Here is a 26,886-nt window from a genome sequence, read left to right as displayed (position 1 = left end):
GTCACCCTTTCTTCAAGGAATCCAAAACGTTCGAAGAACATCGGAAGTCTCCTCTCAGAAAGACATCCCTTCTTCGCTAAGTTTCTGAGAACACTGCTCGGTGAGAGAATTATGGGCCAAAATCATGGTTCCATGAGCCAACGATCCAGAGCCGAGTTGCTCTATGAAATGGTCTGCACTGGAAACGTGGAAGCCGTTAAAGCTCTATGCAGAGAAGGTGCTAGCCTTGAGGTAAAGCTGATTCATTCATGTTCGTTTTTCAGCACCTTCAAAGCCACTGATTTACATCTTGTTCTTGATTTTTGTTGTGTTTAGGACATTCTAGGATAATGGGTTTTCGCATAGTTATCAAGTGGAAGCATTAAGTCTGGTTATTGGGAATTGAGTGTACAAAAAGGCGACTATAACCAACAATTTTTGTGCAAGAATAAACCATAAATAGTAAATTTGTCAAGTCAGGATATGTTGTGGAAATGGGTCTTTGTATAGTCATCAATTGTGTTGCAATGTACGTTTAAATCTGGTTATTGAAAGTGAAGAACTGATGGACATGTCATGAATGTTAATCACATGAACCCACTGGCAAATTATGATGTGATTTGTAGGATAGTTCTTCCTCCATTCATAAGAAAACAAGTTGAGTGTATATAGTGAACTGCTTATTTCAATCACAAAGAAGCCAGTTATTAGCTTCGAGTCTTTGACATTTTTTTTTTTTTTTGATAAGAGCTTTGAGTCTTTGACATTGACAAGTATAACTGATGGAAGCAATCATCTTGATTTTATCTGTTTTGAAACTGAACACTTCTTCTTGGTCACAGTGGATTGACAGAGAAGGAAGGACCCCTCTCATTGTGGCGTGTATGAATCCTGAACTGGTTGATGTTGCCAAAACTCTGATTGAATTGGGTGCTAACGTCAATGCTTATCGTCCTGGTATGCTTGTGAAAGTCAGACGTTGTCCGCTGGGTCATTGATTGTTATCTTACAAATGGTAGTGGCTAATTGGCTATAAGTCATATTTTGGAAGTCAAACGCATATCTTGTGCATAACACAAAGTCGTTCATGTTTAATTTATTCCACATCTGTATCTTGAATCAGTAAGAAGTTATTTATAATAATACCAATAAAAATAATAAAAAATGTAGTAAATTAAAGTTTGTATGGAAGTTTAACCGATAACTGTACTATGAACATGCAAGCTTGATTCAATCTTCTTCATTATTTTTTGTAATTTATTAATTTCTGGCAGGGAGTCAAGCAGGTACTCCTTTACATCATGCAGCAAAAAGAGGCTTGGAACAGTCTGTTATGCTACTTCTTTCCAATGGAGGTTTGTCTTATACTCTTAATCTGGGTTGACTCTTTGTTACTGAGAATAAACCTTGAATCGTATTTTAGTATAACAATTACTTGGCCATGTCTGAAGAACTAGTTTGATTGCTGTTTCAGCAAATGCCCTGGTGAGGAATGATGATTGTCAAACTCCACTTGGTGTTGCTAGAACAAAGGGGCATGCCAATGTTGTTCGTGTCATTGAGGTATGCTTGACAAATTTAGAAATCAGAACTACTCAAAAAGTTCTCTATCTGTATCTGTATAGTTTAGCGTGGTCGAAGTTTTACTTTTCTTTTTTGCTCTTTAGAATCATGTTTGCTACTTCTCTGGCTGGCTGCGGGAATATTATGGTCCAGGCTTTCTTGAAGCATTAGTGCCTCAACTGTTATCAAGAAAAATGTATGTATAACATCCAGTTTCTCTATTATCAATGCATTCTCTTTTATGCCCTTCCCATAGAATCATTTTCCTCGCAAAAACGATATTATGTTATTAATATTTTCCTACAGCTCTGGGGCATCACAAATGCAAGTTATACATAGAAATTGAAGTGTTTTATCATTCAAAACAATGCATATATATGTGTGTGTGTGTGTGCGTGCGCGCGCGCTGATTCGAGTTCATTGCTTGCAGTTGGGTTGTTGTTATACCTTTTGGTTCCAGTAATTCAACAATGCCCCTCAAAATGGAGCTCATCACATATCCTACTTTGCAGGTATGGCAGAACATAATCGGTGAAGTTGTTTATGGAATTGTGATCTGAATTTCTCTGGTTGATGAAATATTCTTTTCTTTTTGGTTGCCATAACCTGTTATGAAACTGGATGATGAGAAAAGATAGAATGAGAGAGTACCAAAGAGAATGGCTGGCATTTCTCTCTCTATCTCTCTCTCTCTCTCTCTCTCTCTCTCTCTATCTATATATATATATATATATTATTGTTTATGAAGTGATAGTACAATATGGCATTGACTAATGCATAATTCTGTTAACATTCCCCCTAAAACTGGAGCATAGATGTCCATATGGCAGTTTGTTCCAAAAACTTGAGAAATAATTCTTGATTAACACCTAAGAATTGGGTAATATGACTTATAGTTTGTACTTTAAAATATTGAAACTGTTTACACTTTCATATCCTACACATTTATTTGTACATCTTTCGAACAGTAATTTTGGCCAATGAACAGGATGCACGGCCTCGTTCGGTCATTGCTCTTTGGAAGGCCAAAATTGAGGAACCCAAATTTCAGCAAACAGATCCAGTGCTTGGTATATTTGACCAGGCTACCAGTAAGTTCATCCTGATGAAACTGTTATCCTCTAGTAGAAACACCATTTTCGTTACATCTTACTCTGAAGCTTTTCTTGTTTTCTTTTTATGGATTTTTTTTTTTGGGGGGGGACGCATGTGAACAAGGCATGTATTGAGCCTTTAATGTCTCTAAATTTTGCTGTTTGAATCTTTCCTTTTAAGTAGACATAAATTTGTGTCTGCATTTTAGTTCTCTTCAAGGACCTAACTAGTTGAAGTGTCAGCTTGGTTTATTAAATTACTTTCTCTTGCTTTTCTCACTTGTTCATTGTGACATCTCAGAAAGTTAGTCCCTTTTCTGAGTCCCACATTAGGAAGATGAATTGCCCGCATTGAGTGGGTGAAATATAAAGGTGCTCATGTGTAAGTCCTATATTGGTTCCTTATTGGGTGAGACTAGACTTTATAAGTGATTTTAGGGAGCTTCAATTGCAACTTGATTAGTACTTTTGGAGTGATATCGCAGATGGGGCTTCCTTGGGTCGTTATAAATGGTATCAAAGAAACTTGGTAACTCCATGTGACTCTGAAGCACTGCATGACATAGACCTCGACAAGGGCGTTGGGGTTTTGAGTAGGGAAGATTGTGACACTCTAGAAAGTTAGTCCACATTGAGAAGATGGATTGCCCACATTGAGTGGGTGGATTATAAAGGTGTTCATAGATGCTAAGTCTCACATTGGTTCTTTACTAGGTGAAAGAGCTTTATAAGTGATTCTGGAGAGTTCCAATTGCAACTTTATTAGTCATTTTGGTGTGGTAACGCAGATGTGGCTAGCGTTTTTTTTGGGTCATTACACTTATGTTCCCATGACTAAAATACTAGTCATTAGATGTGCTTTAGGGATGGATACATTGGTACTTAAAATATTTGCCTTTTTTTTGGGAGGGGGGGGGGGGGGGTGTATTTGATATTATTTTATAGTGGAAAATCCAGTCCTTTGGAATGTATCTATCTCATTATGTGTCTTTTAAATTTTGCATTCCTGGTTTATACTTTTTAAGTCATTCCTATGACATTATTATATAATAAGAGTTATTCACAAACTGCCAGTATATTATATATTTGGTGGTGAGCATATGGGTCTGAAGCAAAACAGTGTTGTAGCCAACTGCACCAATACATGGAACTCTTAAATACTGAATTGGTAGTTTTTTTTTTTTTTTTGAGTGGTAATAATCATGTAAGTGCCATGTGACCTCTTTAGTGCAGTCGTAAACCTCACTTACCATTTGTGTCTAACTACTGTGTTTGCCACTCTGATGCGCTCTCTCTCTCTCTCTCTCTCTCTCTAATGTCAGCAAAGTTAGAAGTGATCAGCATGCAAAGAGTTAATCAACTATTTCATACTATGTTTGCACAAATGTTTTAATGTTCTTTGTCGACTCCTGATTTTACAGTCTCCTTTAACCATTGGTTTTCTTGAGTGGAAAAGTGGGTATCATGATAAGCTCATTTAGCAACTTTAAATTGATAGAATAGGCTTTACTAATTTACTTGTTTGAGGTGGATGTCCTAGATCATCGTTAGTTGAGTATGCAACGATTAAAATATGCACAGTAAAGAGACATGTTCTACTGAACACCATTTTACTCTTGTTTTGTAATACTATATATTTAATGTCTGTTCTCCTTGCTGTCTTGTTGGGCTGTTTCTGGCTAGTGATCATATCTTTCTTATCAGGAACTCGGTATAAGCTTGCGTCTGCCATCGAGGGTGATAAAGAGCAACTTCAACGGTTATATAATGCATGCATAGGAATTCCTCAGGTATGCCATCAAAAAGCGTTTACAGATTGTAGTTCAACTCTATGGTCTGTTCATGTTGCCACTATTCACATGTCATACAAGATAGGAAGCAATTTTTTTTGAAATTTGTTGGGTATGGATGACTGCATAGAGAATTGGAAACCATCTGCTTGCTTGCAATAAAATGTTTGTAGTGGCTTGTTAAGAATAATTTGTCCTGTATGGTATAAAAAATATTGTTATTTCTTTCAGGCACTTGTTTAACCAAGATAAGCATATATTGCATGAATGCGGATTTTGAAGTTGAAATGATAGGAAATGGAGTTCGTTTATTACCTATAAGAAAAAAAAAAAAAAAAAAAAAAAAAAAAAAAAAAAAAAAAAAAAACAATCTTCTGATACATAGTAATGACAAATTAATTTGAATACTGGAAATTGCTGTCAGCTTTAACTATGGGAGAATCTGCTTGCACATTAACAGTAGCTAATTTTATGGAAGGATGACGGGTTGGTTATAGATCGGTCAACTGGGCTGGCTGGAGGCTTGCCTAAGCTCAGCCCAAAATAAGTTCTGAAGTGTGCAGGGGAAACTTACCAGTGTTTGGAAATCTTCATCAAGCTCAGCCCCACCCAAAATAAGTTCTGAAGTGTACAGCCTGCGCTCAGCCCATTGTGTTTGGAAATGCTTCGGGCTGGGTTTGGGCTGGTCTATGATTAATACAATTAAAAGTTAATATAGATTTTATTATGAAGTAATGCTAGCAAGGTGTTTTAGATTTTCATCAAGGTTAGCAGAGCGTTTTGATCCCCAAGCAATTTAGGTTAGTATTATGTTTCTTGACCAGCAAACAAAAGCAATTTTTGAGATCCTAGGGACCAATTTAATGTTTATTAGATATCTGGAAGGATACTATATGTAGATATCCTTGATAAATCGGGTGGGCTTCCTCTTGGGTTAGCTAACCCCAGCCCAGGTTTGGAATGAACTCAAGTTCTGGCTCATCTTTTACCAAAATCAGCCCAGCGTGGAAAATAACAGTAAGCTTAGTCCAATCTCTTCTGAACCAAACAATGGGGCGTGGGGGCTAGCTCACCCCTAGTTGGTTATACTCAAATCTGAACAAGTACTTTATTTTTTGTTTGCACCATGATCATCTTCCTGTAAATAGAAATCTTGAAAGCACTGTATTAGACTTTCAATGGATTATGAAATTCACCTTTGGTTTACAATTTGTTCTAAAAGAACTTCAGGGTTTTCTTGGTTTAGACCTGTGGAACAGGGGAAACTTATGCTTTAGAAAAGTTATCCTGTATGTTGTGCTTTCTTAGTGTATTTTTCCAAGAGAATTGACAGCGATGCTATTCTTTTTTGTTAATTGAGCCTGGGGTTGGATATTTAGAAGATTGAAGTAAGTAAATGGAAGTGTACAAGTACTTGAAGAAGGAACCTTAAGCAATTTAATGATTTCTTTTGCTTCATCCTTTTCAAGATCCAATTGGAGCCTAAAGATCTCACGAGACACTGCTTAGTGTATGTTATAATTTCTTTACTTTTCAGGTTATGCCTCGCCCGGTGCCTTATAACACCTTAACCTCAACTCCAGAAGCTGCACCTCAAACTGCTGCAGCGGATAGACCACTTCCTCCAAATACTCACCAGAGCTCTGAACCAATTAGCACAAATGGTTGGGGAGATTCTGCTGGGAATGCCAGTCACAATGGGTGGAGCACGACTGTAGGAACTACAACTGTAGATGCAGGCAGCAGTGGATGGATGGATAATCCATCAGAAGAAGACTACAATGGATGGGGTTTGCCTGATTCAGGGCCAGTTGGCCATCCAACTCAACAGGCCCGAACCAACAACAATGTTTCCCCCGTTGTTCCCACAAACAATAACGTTTCTACACCCATTTCGTCAGCTTCGGTTCCATCTGCTCCACCTATTCCTGATGAGGTTTTGGACGAAGGGCCAATCCACTACCCACCCATTGATTTCAGCCCAGTGGAATGGTCCATTCCAGCCAGAGAGGATGGAGGTTCTGTAACAAATGATGTGAAAGATGAAGGCAGTTCTACCTCATGTGTGATATGTTGGGAAGCTCCAATAGAGGGAGCATGCATTCCCTGTGGTCATATGGCTGGTTGCATGTGTTGTTTGAATGAGATCAAAGCCAAGAAAGGTGCTTGCCCTGTATGCCGAGCCAAGATAAATCAAGTTGTAAGGCTTTATGCTGTCTGATAAGTGAACAATTACAAAAGGAGCTGGGATTGGTTCAAGATTCTGACATATTTGTCTTAATATTATTTTTGGTTTACGAGCTTGTGACATACGTGTATTGGTTTGTGGACATAATTGTACAGACTGCAACAAGGTGATTGTTTTGAATGTACAGTATAGCAAGGGGAACTGCTCAAACTACATTTATTTAACTCCTTTAATAAAGCTGTTTTTTTTCACTCTTACTGCAAGTACAAGGTACATAAAAGTAGCAATATGACAAGGAGCTATCCGATCTGTTGCCTTTATGAATCTGCTCAAGTGGTGTCGGTGGTGTGTAATCTCTCGCTTAGAGTGGAAGCAGAGGAACTTCATCCTTATATCTGACTATAAATGTTGCTCCCTCTCTGTCTCTCTTTCTCCACCTCAATAGTATGCTATGCACATGGTTGCTTATGTTCCAACCTTGGAGATAACAATTGATTATTGAACTTTTCTTTTTCCTTATTCTGGCCATAATTTATATGAAATGAGGGGTTATTAGTTCTTACAAATGATTATTTGCTATTTGAAAGTTGATGCTGAAGATAAACATTTTGTTCCCCGTACAAATTGTAGTCAACGCAAAGCTTATGTTTAATCGTTTGTTTTCTGTTCTCAAAACAAAAACATTAACAAACAGTTTAAAACATAAATTATCCAAAACTGTACGTGAGAACAATTTTTCAAACGAAAAACACCCCTCCACAAACATACGAAAGAAGTACTTAGATGTTTCATTTGGTGTCTTATTATGTGTCCAAAACTTTTGATGATGTCTGCTCATAGCTATAGAGCCCACAAATAACAATTGCAAGTCTGCAAGTGACCCTACTTTCCATTTATATGAAAACAGACCAGCACATGGCATGCTTCATAGAATCTCACAAAAATCTTGAAGTTGTCTTAACTTGCTCGAACATTTGCATGGGCACTAGTTCTGTAGACTTTAGTTGATCACATGAAGCAAATTGCTCTACTGCATTTCACTGTTCATAACTTTACTCAGCTGGAAAAGCTCAAGCTTAAACCTTGGCCTCAGAATTTCTGATTAGACTTCATAAGTCTTTTTGGTCTTTTCCTTTTTCCCCAAAGCTTCACCCCCCACATGGGAAACATATCTTTAATGAATCTGTCCTTTGAACCAGCAACATGACGTACACGGCAAAATTGGTATATGCTATCTAAAATTTATCAAATCAAGGAAAAAGATATTGTTTAAGTAATACTATATTGTAGTACCCAATTAATTAGGTTAGTTGACCTGAGAATATAAAACATTAAGAGCTTATCAAAGTTCAAAGGGATGAGGATTGATTGCAATTTCACTGGCATAGAGGGCGGTGTGTGAGGCCTCTTGTTCTGAATAGGTGAGTTCTGCACTTGTCCGAGACTAGCTAAATTTTACTCTAAACCAGTTTGGAGTGCAAGCACATTCTTTTAAGAAAGAATAATATTATTTAATAGACTATTATATAATTATCATATAATTAAAATATCATGACAGTAAAAATTAGTCATTTCTTTATTAATTCAATAGCTTTTAATTTTTATTGTCTTATTATTCAAAAAAATTGTACTTGAATAACGTTACTCTTTGAAAAATGAACATGAGGTCAAATTGTGGTTAAGGAATTTATAAACTAATTCAATTTTGAACTTTATCTTCATTAATATTTGACTAGACCTAGTGTAGAATTTTTTTTAGCCCTTTGCTTTGTTTTGCTGAAGGGGTAGGGGGCCTCCACCAGAAGAAAAAAGCCAAAACAAGAAAAAATAAAAATAAAAAATTGGGGCACTTTAATGATTCAGCTGCTTTATTTCAATGAAAATGGAAGGTGTGGGGTGCCATTGATGGAACTAGCTAGAGAGGAGTCAGGACACTAATCAGATTTCAGCTGGCAATGGATAATTTTTTTTTATATATTTTTTTTGTAAGCACAATTAAAGTTAATAGAAGGGTAGGTTGTGATCAAAAGTTAGGGAAGACACTCAACTTTGTCAGGCGTCAGAAATAATGCTTTGGTGTCATATATAAAACTTTATGTTACTTCTGCTTTGCCGATGGATTAAGACGTGTCATTATTATTATTATTATTATTATTATTATTATTATTATTTTTAAATTTATAATTTTGTACTTAATATAAATTTAGCCGAGCAACGTCGGGAGATTTAACAATTTAATTAAATGAGTCGAATTATGATTGATTAATATAATTTTATATTTATGTATAAATACGATTTGAATTTGACGCACGACATAAAAATTAATAATTTTTTACACGACTCGTGAATCCGATATGAACCCAACATAAAATTAGCTGGTTAAAGTTGATGGGTATAATACGTTTAATTAAATTGGACGATTTAAGGTTGACATGTATATTCTTATATCCATACTTCAATACGATCCAAACTCGACACGCGAACACAAATTTTCACCATTAGATTTTGTGCATAGATAACATATATATCTATTGCAGTAACGCTCCTTTACGACATGCAGTTTTGATATAATTATTATTAATGCTATCATTCCTACCGTGGCTTCTAAATTTTTTGGTAATTGCAGTAGGCATTTATTCAGACAACCCATCTTCTAGATTGCCTAAAAAACTGCCGTTTTAAACAACCATTTTCTTGAACTATATGCTAAGAAAGTTAAAGAAACTATTGGACCTGGACATTAATTTGGTCCATTTCAAAATAATATTAAGTTTTGTTTGTATTAAAGTCTGTATTGGGGTGCCTCACCTCCTCTTATTGTATTATCTTTTCTTTTATTAATGCAATCTCACTTGCCCACAAAAATAAAAAATAAAAATAAAAATGAAAGGCAAGAAAGCTTGAATGATGCTCCTTTTGATCGACTGGTATCTCATTTATATTATTTCTTTGGGATAATTTCACAAAAATGTATCGAATTATACATTGTTTTGAGATAAGGATACTGAACTAGCAAACGTCTCAAATTGGGGCATCCACGTTTCCAAACGTCTCACTTAAGAGTACTCTGTTAGGATTTGCTGTTAAATCCTACCAAAATTTTCAAAATACCCTAGTTTTTTTTAAAAAAAAAATTATAAAAATTTTCAAAGATTCAGACATTGGTATTTTTGCAAATTTCGTTAAATTTTGACCAACACTTAAATCCTAGCATTTTTTTTCTCTTTTTTTTTTCCCTAAAAAAAAAAAATATGAGTATTTTAGGTACTCTGTTAGAATTTAACAGCAAATCCTAACAGAGTACCCTTAAGTGAAATGTTTGGAAACGTGAATATCCCAGTTTGAGACGTTTGTTATTTTAATATTATTGTCTCAAAACCGCGTATAATTCAATACTCTTTTGTGAAGTTATCCCTATTTCTTTTTCAAAAAAACACCCTTACCCTTTTTTGGGAGTTCAGATAAGAGTTGAATTCACATAGACCATTCGGTGCTAGTTCCCAACAAATCTTCACCAATTCACCATGACCACTGGTTAAGGAAGCTGTTAATTAAGATGGACCTACCAATTTATTTGCTTTAGAGTAATTGAGAGACAGCCAGCACAGGGTAGGAATTGAGACATTCTAGTTTGACATCTTTCCGTGAGTAATTGGATCACAGTGCTGCGCCCAACCACCACATGGGGTGAGGTGAAATGAGATAAGCCTAGCTTGAAGAGAGTCAAAATAGTCACTCAATTGTCCAAATGATGTGGACTCTTATCTTAACTAAAGCAACAGTCTTTGGTGACCTAATTTTGCAACTTAATTGCTTTGAAATAAATACAAGTGATTTTGCAAGGTTATTTTATAGGTCATAGATCTCTTGTAATTTGGGACCCTTTCTCTTACCCATGATCCTTCTTTTTTGGGTCAAGGCTCTTCAGCCCGCGAGGGTAGAAGCTCGGATCTCATTATACAATGTATCATACAAACAACATCTAACTAGAGATGGTTTTGGCAGCCTCAAAATGTTATAATTGTAAGTGTCCCACATGATTTAAGTATAATCTTAACTGTGTATATATAAACTTTTTGACACTTTTTTCCTTAAAAGTCGGTTTTCAAATGTGAGTTTTATCCAAAATTTACGTTATTTGGGCCGAGTATTCTCAGCCCGCACAGGCAGGAGCTTGGATCCCATTTTACAATGTATCATACAAACAACGTCTAGCTAGAAATGGATTTAGCAGCCTCCAAATGTTAGAATGTTAAGATTTTAAGTGTCCTACATGATTTAAGTACAATCTTAACTGTATGTATATATAAACTTTTGGACACTTTTTCCTTGCAAGTCGGTTTTTGAGGATAAGTTCTATTCAAAAATTACATTATTTGGTATCAGAGCCTACCACCACATCGAGTATGCTTTTGAATGGGTTATAACTTTGTAGTCGAACCACATACATGGTGACTTATAGGCTAGATTAATGGTGGTATATATGTTATGATTTTAATGATGCGTTTGGTTCGAATATTATTCAATATTCGAATCGGGTTTTTATTCAAAAACCCAGCTGACTCTTGAATATTGTTTTGAATGCGATTTGAATTTCGAGGTGATGAAATTATGAAATTGACGCGTGAATTTCGAGCAGAATTTTCTTTCAACTAGCAAAAGCTGGCAAATAAAACTAAAAAAAAAAAAAAAAAAAAAAAAAATTCTAGAAAAATAGGAAAATGGGGTGGCCTACGAGCCACCCCCAGAGGTGGCCGGCGCCACCTCTGGTGGTGGCTCACATCCACCCCAAGGGTCGAGGGGTGGCCGCGCGCCACCTTGCGACCCCCTGGGGGTGGCTTTTGAGCCACCCGCGTGGATTTCGGGGTGGCCCGAAAGCCTTAGGAGTGGCTTTTGGGCCACCCCTAGGGCCGAGGGTGGCCGCACGACTACCCCCAGTGGTCTGGGGGTGGCACTCGGCCACCCCCCCTCCCAAGGGGTGGCTACCAGCTGTCCCAAAACCAATTATTATACACAACTTTTCATACAATCAAATCACTTTCTACCATTATAAAACACTTTTTTTCAATCTCAAAAATTCAACACCCAAACACATATTTGAAAAGAATCTGAATTATATTCAACATTCAAACACATTTTCATTGCCTTAAAATCTGCAATCAGATTCAGAATATTATTCATATTCGAAATATTCAATACCCAAATGGACCATAAATGTTTCACATAGTATAAGTATAATCTTAATTATATATATATATATATATATATATATATATATATATATATATATATATATATATATATATATATATATATATATATATATATATATAAATTTTTTATTACCTTCTCTTTACAAGTGTTTTTAAGAGTAAATTCTATCTAAAATTTCCATCACATAATCTCGAGCATTGACTTTGAGCCTAATTTGCCAAAAAATAATAATAATAATAATAATAATAATAATAATAATAATAAAAGAAGAAAAAGAGAGAGAGAGCATCGTTTTCGAACATGTTAATAGTGTGATGTAACGAGGGCTGCTTGTCCTTTTCTGCTTGAAGTTGTTCAGAGAGAATGTTTGCGATCATAAAACGTGCAGGAAATGGTCATTTGCAGTTGAAATTAAACGCAACTTTTGTTATTTGAGTGTTCTTAATTTGGGCTTTGACTCTTAATTTCTTCATGCGAGCTGTCTTTTTCTTTTGTCTTGCTATTTTCAATTAACACCATCATTGTACCTTTCGTCAAATCGGCTTATGGATAAAAGTTTTGATAATCGGATATAACACGTGCAATACATTGATTCTTTTTGGAAAATTGTCCCAACAATCCTTTGAATTTTGACTTCGTGAATAAGGATATGAATTTATAATTTTGACGATCAAAGTCATGAGCTTCGCCCGACTAACAAATAGGTCCATTTGTTAAATTTTTCGTCTACCTTTTAACATAAAACATGTTATATTGTCCACGACACATCAATAAAAACAAAGGCAATTATGAAGAGAAGGGTCGTGGAAGTGGCTTCAACTCTGTCCACTTCACAAAGGGCGATAGGAGTAGATATCCACCCCATAGACGAGTGTGAGGGTTGAGAGCTCCTCCCTTGTACATATCTACGAGGGTGGAGAACCATCTCCACCGAGCGGGAGATGGGGTGACTTCACTCTTGCTTACCTTTGCGGGGTTGAGAATTACGCCTTGAGGGGCAATGGAGGTAACTCCACCCTCAATGCCTTTGTGGGGTGGTTCAACCCCCACAAAAAGTGCGGTGGGGTCGTTCCCCACTCCTATATAAGTTCACAAACAAACAAAAAAAGAAAAAAAAAAATAATAATAAAAAAGAATTTGTCGGTCGACGCGTGGTCAAAACCTCACACGACTTTAACATTAGATCTCTATTTTTTAAATTAAACTAGAATGGATTAGATTGGATGGCCTATTATATTATATAATATATACAATTGTTAATTAATCATTTGAAAACTGTTGGGGTTTGGAAATATCTAAACAATCGATTATGCTCCGGAATCTTTATGACTTCATGGATTTTTAAAAGAGCAATGATTAAATGGTCCCCAATAAAAGTCAACAAAAAAAAAAAAAATTGTTTAGAAATCGGAAAAGTTGGAGAATTCATGCACACTGATTATGAAAATTAACATATGAGATAAGAGTACGGCCATAGAAGTATTACATTTATGGTCGATAGGTTTGGTGTGAGAGGTTATTTCTTACGGTTGGTTTAAATAAATTTTTATAATATTTAGCTACCTTGTCTTAGATCTTGTCTGCTCGGAGCAGATCTGCTCTTTAACTATTTTTATACATGAGTTAGCAGAAGATGAAAGTCATAAATATTACTTTATTGTAAGAATTTTGTTTATATCTATATGACTATGTAATCTCGTAGCATGTAGCTATGATTTTGCAAAGCTTTATACGTTGTGATGTAAGAGCTTTATGCTCGTGATATTTGATCAATGAACTACTCAAATCTTTCGTTAAAAAAGAAAAGAAAAGAAAAAAAAGTATACATTTATATCAATTTATAAAAATTGATTTGACAATTTACATAATAAATGGACTGTCACATGATAGGTAACATTACATTTAATGTTGGAACAAGTGTCTCATTTCTATTGAGCATAGAGAGTAATACGAGAGTATCAGTATAGTAGCCAGTTGGTGGAGCATCGCAGTACGGTACAGGGTATTTTAAGATTTTTCATATCTATCTGTACAATAGGGTTTTGTTATAAATATATTATATTATAACTCTAAATCATTATTGAATATAGTCGCACTCCTGTGGACGCAAGCACATTATCGAACCACATAAATCTGTGTCTTGATTTTCTCATACTCTCTCTTTTTTCATTTTATATTATTCATCATTGTTGTGCACGTTAACAACATTTATCATATTTATAATATGATGTTGCGCACTTTCATATGATATTTATCATATCAACTATTAAAAGATTAATTATCTCATATCAGTTCACGCAACACTTACTTTAATAAAACATAGATTACCATGTGAATTTATAAAAGAATTAAAATAAATATTGTAGTATTCCAAACATCATTCATGATAAATGAGAGATCGATGAGAGATAGGGATACTTTCTAACTAATGTTTAGGGTTTTGATTATTTGGGTAAGAAAATAAATTATTGATCGATGAGATTATATATATATATATATATATATATATATATATATATATATATATATATATATATAAATTAAAAGAATTCAAATACTGTACATGATGTCCCTTCATTGTTAAATTAACATATAAGCAAAAATAAAAAAGTATTATATTGATTCGATATAATCCTTCACAGTTAGATGTTAATGATTCAATGGTCCAACGCCATGAAGGTGCTATAACCTTTCATACTGGTTGGAGTGACGCAAATTGCCAACTTTTTGCCTGTCTTTTTATCTAGCTTTTCAGTAGAAGAAATAAATTATTATTATTATTATTATTATTATTATTATTATTATTATTATTATTATTATTATTATTTTGTTGTGGCTTTTAAGATAAAAAGAGAACATTAACCTGACGTAAATATAATATTTTCTCAAGCATTTGTGTTTGCAAATGATTAAAAATATTGTAGGATTTCTATAAATATTTATAAGATTTTCATGCTTGATTTACTCTAAGCATCATGTAATAATTATTTATTCTTTTTTAAAATATTTTTTATGAACCTTTTGTCCGTATTATTTATACAATTTGCACTTCTTACTATTAAAAAATAAACACATCTAAACATTAATTATCTTTATTGGCATTATCTTCGTTCGCATCCGCCTTATTTTTCGTATTTACATCTTCGTTCTTGATCTTCATTACCAGAAAATTGTGACAAGGCGATCGCCATCGTTGCAAATACTTTTTTTGAAAACTTGAATTGCTATATTGTATTTTCAATTTATTATGATGCCAAAATGTTTTCAAGCTCCACTATAACTTGGTGTGATAAATAAGTGCAAATATTAGCACATCTATAGTGTTACTATTATTAATTTATCTTTGCAGATACAATTATCAGAGTTATTATTAATTTAATTAATTCAAGAAAAAAAAATCCCCACGATTTCTAATTTTCTATATTATAATTTATGTTTGTCTTAATAATAGGAGTTCGGGTGGTGACATTGTGTGTCCCATTGGATCGAAAGAAAAGCTTTGGCATTTGTGGGAGAGAGGCTTTCTTGGTTGGGATTGGTAATTTGGACAAAGTTTTTTTTAGTGGATTTGAAGAAATTTATTTTTCAATATAGTATATTAAATTGACATAAAATACATATATCGATTTAATAGATTGAGTAGTGTAATTTTAGCTAGTTCAATTTAAAGATAAACTTTTTCCAACTGTAAATTTAGTAAAAAATTATAATGACATCTTTATCACTGAATAAATTTATTGAACCTGAAGAACCAACTTTTGTTGCATAGCTCATAAAAAAGTATTGCTCCTTATGTAATTATTTGATCCTAAAATCCATTTTAGAATTCATTTTTTCATAAACAGTAATGTTAATTTAGGAATCGGAGCGAGATTCTTGGAATTGTCTCTTGATTTTAGTTGTTTTGTAGTGATTGAGGAAGCGCGAAGAATATCGAAGAACGTGCAGTTCACACAGTACAAAAAAAATCCCAACAGTTTGGCGCCGTCTGTGAGAACGATTATTCGTTTCTCATATAAAAAAAAAAAAAAACCGATAGAGTAGAATCCGACCGGAGCCGGTTATTCAACCAAACTCGAATCCAAGAGTTCATAACAAACCACAACCTCCACCGTTCCCTCCCCCGGGCGGTAGAGACCAGGATCGCATAGCAGTATTGGAAGCCCAGATTGAAGCCTTAACACAATAGAATGCAGAATTGGTGCTCAGAATTCCGTGACAATCCCATCCTGAGGTAAACCGAGATGAGCATGAAGAAGAGTGCAATAGCCATGCCAACGGCCACGATCTTTCGGAGAAGGATTGTTAGGAGGACAATCACCAAGAAGATAATTTCCGGAAGGATAATCATCGGGAACAAAGGAACGGAAGGATCAATCGTCATGGAGATCGAAAGGAAGATGCAGAAGATCTGAGCAGAATTGTTGCTGAATTAGAGAGAATGTGCACGTACATGAATATGGAAAGGAAGGATAAAAGCAAATCCATAAAGGTGGACAAGCTCTTGTTGGGTACTGGTTCACCATTCACTAGAAGGGTAGCAAACTACCGACTACCTAAGAAGTTCAAAGTCCCTCAGATCCTGAATTATGCTGGAGGCGGGGATCATTTTGATCACTTGGATAATTTTTGAGCTCATCTAGATCTCCACGGGACACTCGATGAAATGGCGTGCCGGGCCTTCCCTCTTACTCTCTTTGGGACTAGTTCGGAAAGCTGCCCCCGAATTCAGTTGATAAGTTCAATGAGTTGTGCAAAATATTATTGACGGAGTTTTTGGCTTTGCGGATATGAAAGAGCCATCGGGATACTTGTTAACATTGTATCAATGCAACAATGAAACTCTTAAGGAGTTTATGGCCCAGTTCAACCAGAGAAGATGATGGTTGAAGATCAAACCGAGGATATAGTCTTTGCTGCCATCTATCAGGGAATTTCACCCGATGAGCCCCTTGTGAAGAAGTTGCCTCAGAAGCAACCAAGTACCCTGTAAGGCTTGATGGATAAGGTAGAAGAATTTATCAATAAGGAAAAGTCGCTGAAGGCTATGGCTAGTTCAAGGCTACCCAAAGAGATAGCCTCGGAAAAGAAAATTAAAGAGTTTAGGAAAGCCGATGGGGAAGAGCAGAGGCAGGCAAAGAAGTTTAAGGACTATGACTTTACATCTCTTAATGCCGGGATATCAGAAGTCCTCATGGAGATAAAAAAAGATCCAAAGTTTCCCTGACCACTAAAGATACCAAGTAATCCTCTTTACAATAATGAAGGCAAATGCTGTGATTTCCATGAACAAGCAGGTCATTACACCAAGGGGTGCATAGCCCTAAGGTTGCTAATCGAGGAGCTCATACAAAAATGGCAAGCTGGTTCAGTTTTTGGGAGAGCAAAGGTATCAACCACGGAATAACAAGCCCCATAATCGTTGGGACTAGCAGCATCAGGATTATTATCCATGAAACAATCCTCAACGAGATGAGAGGGATTGAGTGAATGATCCCCATCAGGATATAGATAGAATAGAGGACCGAAGAAGTAGTAGTTCACGACTTAGAGAAACAAGACAACATGAGATTATAGCCAAGATCAGATAGTGGGGACCGTCAGGAGTCCTGAGCAAGACTCTTATTTTTCGCATTTATATTTTCAAAGAACTAGATTATCATTTTTGAACTCAGGCTAATTATAATAAAGACAAAAGATTCCCTAGATTTTGGGAATATGTATATTCTAAATAAAAGAATATAGTTGACTTAAGCATCGGAGCGTTCTCGGTCTAGACATCGGGAAACGTTGATGTCACTTCTTTAACAGGAATGAGGTGCGGAGAAAACCCTACTAAAAAACAAGGAGACCAGGGCCCAGCCGAGAGACAGGGAGACAACCCTGCAGAGAAAACCATAAGACAAATCCAGAGAGACAACCCTGTGGAGAAAACAATGATGTGAGAAAACCTTAAGGCAAATCCAGTGAGACAACCCTGTAGAGAAAACAAAGAAATGAGACAACCATCGGTTGTCAAGTAACTCCCGATTTGCAGGTTAGCAAGTTTTCAGGAGGCACGAGCCATCTCCAAAGATAGGGAGAAAACCTTAAGGAAAAATAAAAAGGCAGGGGGGTAGGTCGGTATCCATAAAGATAAAAATGCGTGTCTTGAGTGTGATCACACGCCCAGTGTCCCCAGGAAGTGTAGCAGTTAAACCCGAGACATTCGAAGGTAGGAAGCTAAAGATTGTTCAAGCCTCGGAACAAGCCAAGGCTCGGATTTCCCGAAACATAAAATTTTCATTATCCGAGCATGCTTCGGATAAGGGAATTGGAGGTAATTGTTGGGAATAACCCTACTCCAAGTCGAATTGAAGTTGTAGTCATAATCCGGATCTAATAAGGATTCTTTGAATAATTTGATCAACAGTCAAACTTCTAGTTGAATGAGAATAGGACTCAAAGACTAAATCAAACTCCAGAAACTCAAAATTTAAGTGGAAGTACACCTCTTTGCTTATAACGGTCCGTTTGGGTTTGCGATTCAAAAAGTGCGATTTGAAAAAATGATTTTTAAAAATGTAGTTAAGTGTTTGGCAAAATCGCAGTTTGGCTTTTAAAATCGCAGATTAACCTTTAAAATTTCACGTTTTCTAAAATGTATCTTCTTGGCTGCGATTTGAAAAAACAATTTTCTACGTTTTTAAAGTGCAATTTTTTAAAAACGCAATTTTAAAACGATTCATTTTTTGTGATTTGGTTTAAAATTTCACTTTTTATCTACGAAGTCGCAATCCCAAACGCATCCTAAATAGGCCCATACTCTAGGTATAAACTAAAGACTGATTATTTTATGTATTGAATATACTTTTCTCTTAGAAGCTAATTTAGGCATCGGAGCGAGACTCCTGAAAGAATTTCTTAATTTTAGTTATTTTGTAGTGATCGGAAGGGTGTGAAGGGTGTAAAAAAAAAAAAAAAAAAAAAAAATGCCCTCCACACTGTACCGAAAACTATTCACACATTAATATTGTGCAATATAAAAGTATGGTATATATTAATCATCCCACTGTTTAATATTATCTTCTTGATTAAACTTTCCCCCACAAAGCCCAACAAATCTGCAACTACATTGGACCCCACCAATTTAACCTTTTTTAACTTTTCCCTAATTTTTTTCATTTCTAGTTATTGCACCTCTCTCTCTCCCTCTCTCTCCCTCTCTCATATTTAGCTTTGCGAGGAAAGCAGGGCTGAAGGCTTGTACTTGTTATCAAAGATTAATCTTAATCTGTTATATATAGATTTTCATGTTGAAGTTTCAAGCTTTGGGGTTCATCAAGATCTGTTCATGCTTTAACATGCAAGCTTGAGCCACATGCATAAAGGTATGCTTCAATTCAAACTTTCTGGTTTTTGTTGATGAAATGTTGCATTTTTCATAAATATGTGAGTGTTTCGTGAAATATGTTGATGGGTAGAATACCAAATGAGCTGGGGTTTCCTTTTGGTATTGGATTTAAGCCGTAAGGAGCTCTTCTGGGTCGTGTGTGAAATTTTGAGGGTGTGATTGAAGAAAGTCGGTGTTCTAACATTGACACTCCTTTGATGAGGATTTTTTTGGGTTGGTTTTACAATGTTATTGTTTTAGCTGTTTGAAGCAACAATTGTTGGTTTTGCAAATTTACATACCCTCTGGTTTGTTGCTGAAAAAAGTTGGAAGTAGAAATATGTAATATTTGGAATCTTATTATTTATATGACTTCCCATAAATGGGAGATTCTGTTCAATCTATCCAAATTATGGTTCTTATTTTTCTGGGGTAAAAAGTGAAAACTGTAAAAATTATATATAATTCTCCCCCAAAGAAGCTTTTCTCAGCTACTAAGGGTAGGGTGAACAAGATGTCAGTATAAGCTCCAAAGGCTTCGCTTAAGGCAGCAATGGGTGGGGAATATGTAAATCTTCAGGAAAGTTTGTCTTCTTATTTTTCAAATTTGCAAGAACAGTTAGACACTTTCTGCAAGCACCAATAATGAATGGTCTGGTCAATTTGAGTTTCCTCATTCTGTGCCAAAAACTCAACATTTTACTAGTAGCGAAGGCAAAATTTCAAATAAGCTTAGCTTCATGTCCCTGGGGTGCTGTATTTCAGGACTTGTGGCTCAAAGTCATCTTGTCATCAATGTCATGTGCACAAGTCCAGAAGCTCTGTGCCAAAAGGTTTAGGTCACCATATATCTTCCTCAGTTTAATATAAGATACACTTTCAAGCGATATGAGTAGTGATTATATGCTCTATGCTTGCTTCCATGGTTCCCCATATAAGAAAAAGTGGGACACGTAAATGGTATTGAGCAATTGCATTATTTAGTTCTGTGCAAGCTTCTGGTGTCTTTTCTTGTATATCAGTACTCAGTTCAAAAGCAACCAACAGTGGTACATGACGTAGTCAGGATGCCTCAAGATGCAGCATAGCACCTAGCAGGCTAGCACTAGATGATAGCTGTACTTGACATCAAGGTTGAAGTAGCTTTGTAAATGCTCTGTTCTATAAATAATCACTCATTTCAGCGCCATAGTGAATCTAGATATGGATTCTTCCTTTACTGTTTCGTGCTTTCATATTACAGTTGCTTGAGCTGCCAGGAAAAATTCTGTTTTTCTTCATCCTTAATGGTTTAAAACAATATTTATCGGTAAAATTTTCTTTAGCTCTTGTATGCTATGTATAAGGATAACCACTTGATAAGGTTTTTTTTTTTTTTTTTTTTTTTTTTTTTTTTCTTATCTCTCCAAAGGAAAAGAATACATAGCATGAAATGTTGGTCACTAGTCTAAGAAATTCTTCAAGCTCTGGAGTCTATAATAGGTAAGTGGACATTCTGTCCTCTAGAATCAGCAAACCCCTTGTTATAACAATGAAAACCTAGTCATTGTCAAAGTGAATTCTTATAATTGTAGACTACTTTTACCAAGATGTTCTAACAATGATTTTATGCTCACAAATTTGCTTTATTTTATTTTTATATTTGTTATTATTATTATTATTTTTTTAATCAGAACAGGTCAGATGGACACAACATCTGTAAAATGTCTTATCAACAGCATTTCTCGGTTCATTCTTCTAGTTTCATGCCAGACAATGAAACCTTTGCCTATTCAGAAAGATTACAGAGATCTAGTTGGTGTATTAAAGCCTTTGAAAGCAGTTCTTGATGAAGTCGTTGATTCCATAATTCCTTCAGATGAAATCCTATATAAACAGTGTGAAGAACTGGACATGGCTGTTAATGAGGCTAGGGAGTTCATTGAAAACTGGTCTCCAAAAATGAGCAAAATTTGCAGTGTAAGTAACCTCTTACTAACTTATTTTCCAGGATCAATTGTAAAACCCCACCCCCCCCCCCCCCCCCCCCCCCCTTTAAAAAAAAAAGTGCTACTTAAGACAGTATTCAACAGTAGTAGTATTACTGGTAACCTAGTTTCTGGCTCATGCTCAAGGAATGTCAGCTATGAATTTCATGAAATTATGTTCTGGTTTATTTGAATTATGAGAAATCATAGGGAATAGAAGCAATTTTAAAATATTGCAACAGCAGTTGAATCAGATCGCAAATGTCTATTTTCTATCCCTATGTGCTCTGGAAATGCAGTGGAGCATTATAAAGTATAGTGTAAGTTTTTGGGGGTTGGGAGGCAGGTGGTTTGATGACTTTCCATATGTATTTGTTTTAATTAGTTATGTGTTATATCTCCAGGTTCTGCAGAGTGAGCCGTTGCTGATGAAAGTTCGGAACTCATCTCTCGAGATTTGTCACATATTATGCAGATTAATACAGTCATCTCCATCTACTTTAAGTTTAACTAGTGTTCAGGTAGTATGTCTGCATATATTGTTTTTATATTGGTTTTAGTTGACAAACTTTCTGTTTGTTATTCTTTTTTTCGCAAATTTCATATTTCCTTTCAAAAAGTGTTTATGTACTGGCTTTAAATAGCTATCACTCAACTAGTTGTTCATGTAAGGCAATTGTGAGACTAATTTCTGGAACTGTTTCAGCACTGTATGCAGGAACTTCAATGTCTGAAGCCGGAAAGAATAACAGAATATATAGGAGAGGCTCTTAGAAGTCAAAGAGATGATATGGTTCCCTGCACCGAACATCTTATGGGGATTATTGAAATGCTTAGTTTGACATCAAACCAGGAACTCTTGAAAGAGAGTATTTCTGTGGAAAAAGAGAGAGTAAATGCCCAAGTCAACAAAGTGAAAAGGGAACTAGATCAAATCTACCAAATTGTGAATCTTGTCTCCCAGATTCGTGATTGCATGATGAAAACTCAGCGCTTTAAAGCCACGAGTGGTGTCCCAATCCCTTCATACTTCTGCTGCCCTCTATCGTTGGAACTCATGTTGGATCCTGTAATCGTGGCTTCCGGCCAAACCTACGAGAGGTCTTCTATCCAAAAGTGGCTTGATCATGGGCTTACTCTTTGCCCAAAGACTCATCAAACACTCGCACACACAAATCTCATCACCAATTATACAGTAAAAGCCATGATAGCAAATTGGTGTGATGAAAACAATATAAAGCTTCACAACTCTGAGTCCACTAATTTTGTCTCATTGCCATCCCCATCAGATCAAGTTTCTCCTCGAGGTTTAATCCACGCAGTTTGTTCCCCTTGTTCTTTACAAAATAGCAATTCAACATCAATATCAAATGGATTTGAGAAGAAAAAGAGTGGTGTCTCTCCTAGATTAAGTGGAGAAAAATCCAACGGATGCCAAAGCAGGGAGACAGAAAAGTTTGAACATACATCCCCAGAACAGTCTTATATTCATAGCAGGAGTGAATCAGCATCGAGTGCCATTTCCAGCATCGATTATATGCCTCCAGCAATGGATGAGGTGTCAAGAATATCTAATAAGCATGAAAATGTGAATGAGCTGTCTGGAGAAATCACAATTGAATGTCCTGCTGCTTCTCCTAAATATAAAGAACAAGCATTATCTCCCTGGTTATCAGGAAAGAAATTTGACAGCTCCCAAACAAAAGTGGAAGTAGCAGGGAATGGAAACCATAATTACTTCAGAGGAAACTCACTCCCATTTTCGGACTCGGGATCTGATGAGTTAACCACTACTTCCCATATCAAGAAATTGATTGAAGACCTTAAGAGTCATTCAAATGAAGTGCAAACTACGGCTGCAGAAGAATTGCGGCTTCTTGCAAAGCACAACATGGAGAATCGCATCCTTATAGGCCAGTGTGGGGCTATTGCACCTTTGATTTCACTGCTATATTCAGAAATGAGGCTAACACAAGAGCATGCTGTGACAGCCCTTTTAAATTTATCAATTAATGAAAATAATAAGGCCATGGTTGCAGAAGTGGGAGCTATAGAACCACTTATCCATGTTCTAGAAACGGGAAATGATGGAGCCAAAGAAAATTCTGCAGCAGCTCTATTCAGCCTCTCTGGATTAGAAGAATTCAAAGCAAAAATTGGTCGTTCTGGTGCGGTTAAAGCACTGGTGCATCTTCTAGCCTCTGGGACTCTTAGAGGGAAGAAAGATGCTGCTACTGCTTTGTTTAACCTATCAATTTTTCATGAAAATAAGGCTCGTATAGTTCAAGCAGGAGCTGTTAAGTGCCTTGTTGGGTTGATGGACCCTGCTACTGGGATGGTTGACAAGGCTGTCGCTCTCCTAGCAAACCTGTCTACAATTGGGGAGGGGCGTTTGGCAATTGGGCGGGAAGGGGGTATCCCATTACTAGTTGAGGTTGTTGAGTCAGGATCTCAGAGGGGAAAGGAAAATGCTGCTTCCATACTGTTGCAACTCTGCCTTCACAGTCCCAAGTATTGTACCCTGGTTCTGCAAGAAGGAGCTGTCCCTCCCTTGGTTGCCTTATCTCAGTCTGGCACACCAAGAGCAAAGGAAAAGGTACACAGCTCTTTCTATGCCCAGTCTTAGTATTTTTTATTTTATTTTTTGTTTCTTTTGATGATAGTATCAATATCGACCTAGGCCTTAATATTGATCTTCTTTCTACGACAAAAATTGAGAATTTTACAATCAAAATATTTTTGACCCCCTCCCAAATTTGATCAATTGCTGTTCTTCTTCTAGAAAGTAACTCCACTCCTTTTCTCATGTTTATAATTTCTCGATGGTGTAACCTCAGATGAGTGATCCATTTGTATAGCACAAGCTAGAAAGCTTGCATGTTGCATGCCCAAAAAATGTCTCAGAAGACTAGAATATTTTGAAGCTACTATTGATTTCTTGCTGCATATAGGAAACCTGGAAGTCGGCTGTGGCCAGTTATCATTGTATTTATATTAGCGACTGTATCTTGATACAAGATTTGTGTCCAAACTTTGTGATTGTGTGAGAATGATCTATATGTGTGGAACAAATATGATGATAGATTTTATTTTATATCATGCAGGCACAACAGCTTCTCAGTCACTTCCGGAATCAGCGAGAAGGGGCCACAGGGAAGGGAAAATCGTAAAGAGACAAATTTTGTTGGTTTATTGCTGCTCATATCTATTTCATTTTTCTCCTCCTTGTCAGTTGCTCTTCTCCAAGACGCTCCTTTAGGGTTCTTTTTCTTACATTCTTTCTCGTTCTCAATTATATCCATTTGCAGCCTAGTCTTGATTTTTTCTTTTCCTCCATTATGGTGGAGAGTGATGGGTTTCTTATGAAGTGCATAATGGGATTGGATTTTAAACTTAGGACTGTTAGTTTCCCTGAGAACATAGCTTGGCCACGTATAATGTAGTCAGCAAGGTGTTTATGCTGTTTTTAGGTCTTCACTGTTGTACATATTGTTTATATCCTACAGCATTTATGCTTTATATATAGACTCTCTTGTAAATCTGCTGCAGAACCACAGTATCGATTTATGCTATTTGTTGTGCCAAAGTTCCAGTTTTAGTGGTATGCAACTGGGTTATCCGCTATTTGTAGCTTACTACAGGTACCTAGCATGTGGAGTTTACTCCTAGTTAAAGGGTATGCATATATGAAGCTCTACAGCCCTACACTAAATAACATTATCAAATATAGTCTTCCATCGGAAATTATTAGTTTATTTGTTGTGGTAGTATTCCATAATGTCATGTTGATGGTCCGTTGTTCCCGTAAATGTGAGACAGAAAACAAACTTTTGGAATAATTGGAGATCGTATGGGTTGTTAAATCATAGGAGCGTAGCTAGGTAGAATTTCATGTGCTTATTAAAGGCGGATTATCATACTAAAAGTCATTGCCTCCAAGGGGGAAATGGAATGAAATGGAAAGGAGCCGGTTCTTTACTTTTAGAGGAATAAAATTGTCATTTTACTTTTTCGTCTCCGTACCGTGATGATGTGACTAGTTGGGTTTTTCTTTTTTGTTTAAAAAATAGTTGCAAACTTTTTTTCCTTTTCATGACGCAAACTTTGGTCCACAACGTGGTGGAGAGGCTCAAAGTCGGGGACTTTTTCTTATGGTCATAAGCCCAAAACCAACATCAAGTTCACTTTTTGGGTACGATGATGCCTCTGGTCGAACAGGCTTAATCGGTTCTTTTTCCCATTGACAATCAATGTTTCCCTTTCTTTTTTCATCTTCTTTTTTTTTTTTTTTTTTTTTAATTTCTTTTTTGTTGAACGTATGCACTTAATATTTAGTTATCTATCATGTTAAATTATTAATTATCTTAAAAACTTAAATTAATAGGACGATGAATTTAATTACTTGAATTAGTAAGAAAAAAAATACAAAATTAATTCTTATGGTTATATTGATTTACAATAAGAGCTTCTTGTGGTATGTAAAAATAACAAAAAAGTCCCTGCATCCAAGTTTCCTCTTCTTTCTTTTTTTTAACGAAAATGGTTAAATATCACGTCAACACCATTAAGATTATGACATGTGTCACCTAGAATTAATTTTTAAAAAATATATATATAAAAAAAAAAGAATAGGAGGTGATCGAGCCACCCCTTAGGCCCTTAGCCAAATGGGGGTGGCTGAAGCAGTGGTTCGGCCACCTCAGGCTGGCCACCTAGGGAACTGAGGACCTCCATGCTTGATGCTTACATGATCTTTTTGTTGATCTAGATTTAAATTTTTTAATTCGGACCCGAGTTAATGTTGTTGATCAAAGACTTCTTTCAATCTTTGTTGGCACTTTACAATCTTGATTTTTAAATAGGCTGGCCACCACCACACCCAATGCCCCACCCCCAAATGGCCAAAGTTGTTTTAATGGTTTTTTTTATTTTTATAAATCTGATTAGTGCTAACGTGGTATTTAACGGTTTTCGTAAATAAAAAAAAAAAGAAGAAAAAAAAGATGGAAGTTGGGTGCAAAGAAGCTTATTGCAAATCGGTATCCACGATGACTTATTTTGCATTTTTTTTTTTATAAATTAATATTTGGAAAATTCAAATTTAATCTTTAGGTTTTCATGTGATTTCAATTGAGCGCCACTTATGTCCGGTCAAGGCAGAAAGGCAGAAAACTGGTTTTCTGTCACCAATAAGAGATTGACACATCAGCCTATAATAATAAAAACTATTGTTTGTAAAACACTGAATCTAATCATTTTTTTCTTTTTTTTTTTTACTTTTTTAGTTTGAAAAAAAAAAAAAAAAAAACTCCCAACCACCGCCCCACCCAAACGTAGCGGCCGCCACTGCTCCACGCCGAAAACCACCGCGAGGCCACTTTCCAGACCCCGGGGGTGGCCCCTTAGCCGCCCCATGGACCGGGGGTGGGGGTGGTCGCGCAGCCTGGTGGCAGCCACCCCCAATTTCGGCTTAGGGCTGTGGCGGCTAGTGGCTAGGATGATTTTTTGTTTTAAGACTAAAATAGTGAAATTGAGGGTTTTGATCCAGTGTTTTGCTAGGTTTTGTCATTGCTTGATTGAAGTTAGGTTTTCATGTGATTTCAATTTACTCTTGATGTTTTCAATTTTAACAATTAGATCATTAGGTTTTACTCTAGTTTTAAATAGGTCCCTCCATCAACTTATCATCTAATTAATTAACGGTATGCCACGTAGACCA

At 36.0% G+C, this 26,886-nt stretch overlaps 2 protein-coding genes across 4 annotated transcripts; both read left to right on the top strand.

The window, feature by feature from the left end:
- Nucleotides 1–6,865, top strand: LOC133857977 (putative E3 ubiquitin-protein ligase XBAT34). The gene is made up of 9 exons (XM_062293376.1): nucleotides 1–231; nucleotides 822–936; nucleotides 1,254–1,334; nucleotides 1,454–1,542; nucleotides 1,647–1,738; nucleotides 1,973–2,054; nucleotides 2,531–2,633; nucleotides 4,341–4,426; nucleotides 5,964–6,865. The coding sequence occupies exons 1-9, from the start codon at nucleotides 112–114 to the stop codon at nucleotides 6,645–6,647; spliced, it is 1,452 nt and encodes a 483-aa protein (XP_062149360.1). The 5' UTR covers nucleotides 1–111; the 3' UTR covers nucleotides 6,648–6,865.
- A 12,101-nt stretch (nucleotides 6,866–18,966) lies between these two features.
- Nucleotides 18,967–24,739, top strand: LOC133857230 (U-box domain-containing protein 3). Of its 3 annotated transcripts, none has more exons than XM_062292413.1 (5): nucleotides 18,967–19,198; nucleotides 20,879–21,159; nucleotides 21,572–21,688; nucleotides 21,874–23,763; nucleotides 24,272–24,739. In XM_062292413.1, exons 1-5 carry the CDS (start codon nucleotides 19,189–19,191, stop codon nucleotides 24,335–24,337), a joined length of 2,364 nt encoding a protein of 787 aa, XP_062148397.1. In that variant the 5' UTR covers nucleotides 18,967–19,188; the 3' UTR covers nucleotides 24,338–24,739. The 3 variants fall into 3 exon arrangements, with proteins under 3 accessions (XP_062148397.1, XP_062148398.1, XP_062148399.1); XM_062292414.1 differs by having other exon boundaries at nucleotides 20,874–21,159; XM_062292415.1 differs by lacking the exon at nucleotides 18,967–19,198 and adding an exon at nucleotides 20,651–20,682.
- Nucleotides 24,740–26,886: the final 2,147 nt, after the last annotated feature.

Source organism: Alnus glutinosa, chromosome 14 (genome assembly GCF_958979055.1).
Source record: "Alnus glutinosa chromosome 14, dhAlnGlut1.1, whole genome shotgun sequence".
Lineage (NCBI taxonomy): Eukaryota > Viridiplantae > Streptophyta > Magnoliopsida > Fagales > Betulaceae > Alnus > Alnus glutinosa.
The sequence above is the reverse complement of the archived record's forward strand: the minus strand, read 5'-3'. Positions and strand labels throughout refer to the sequence as shown.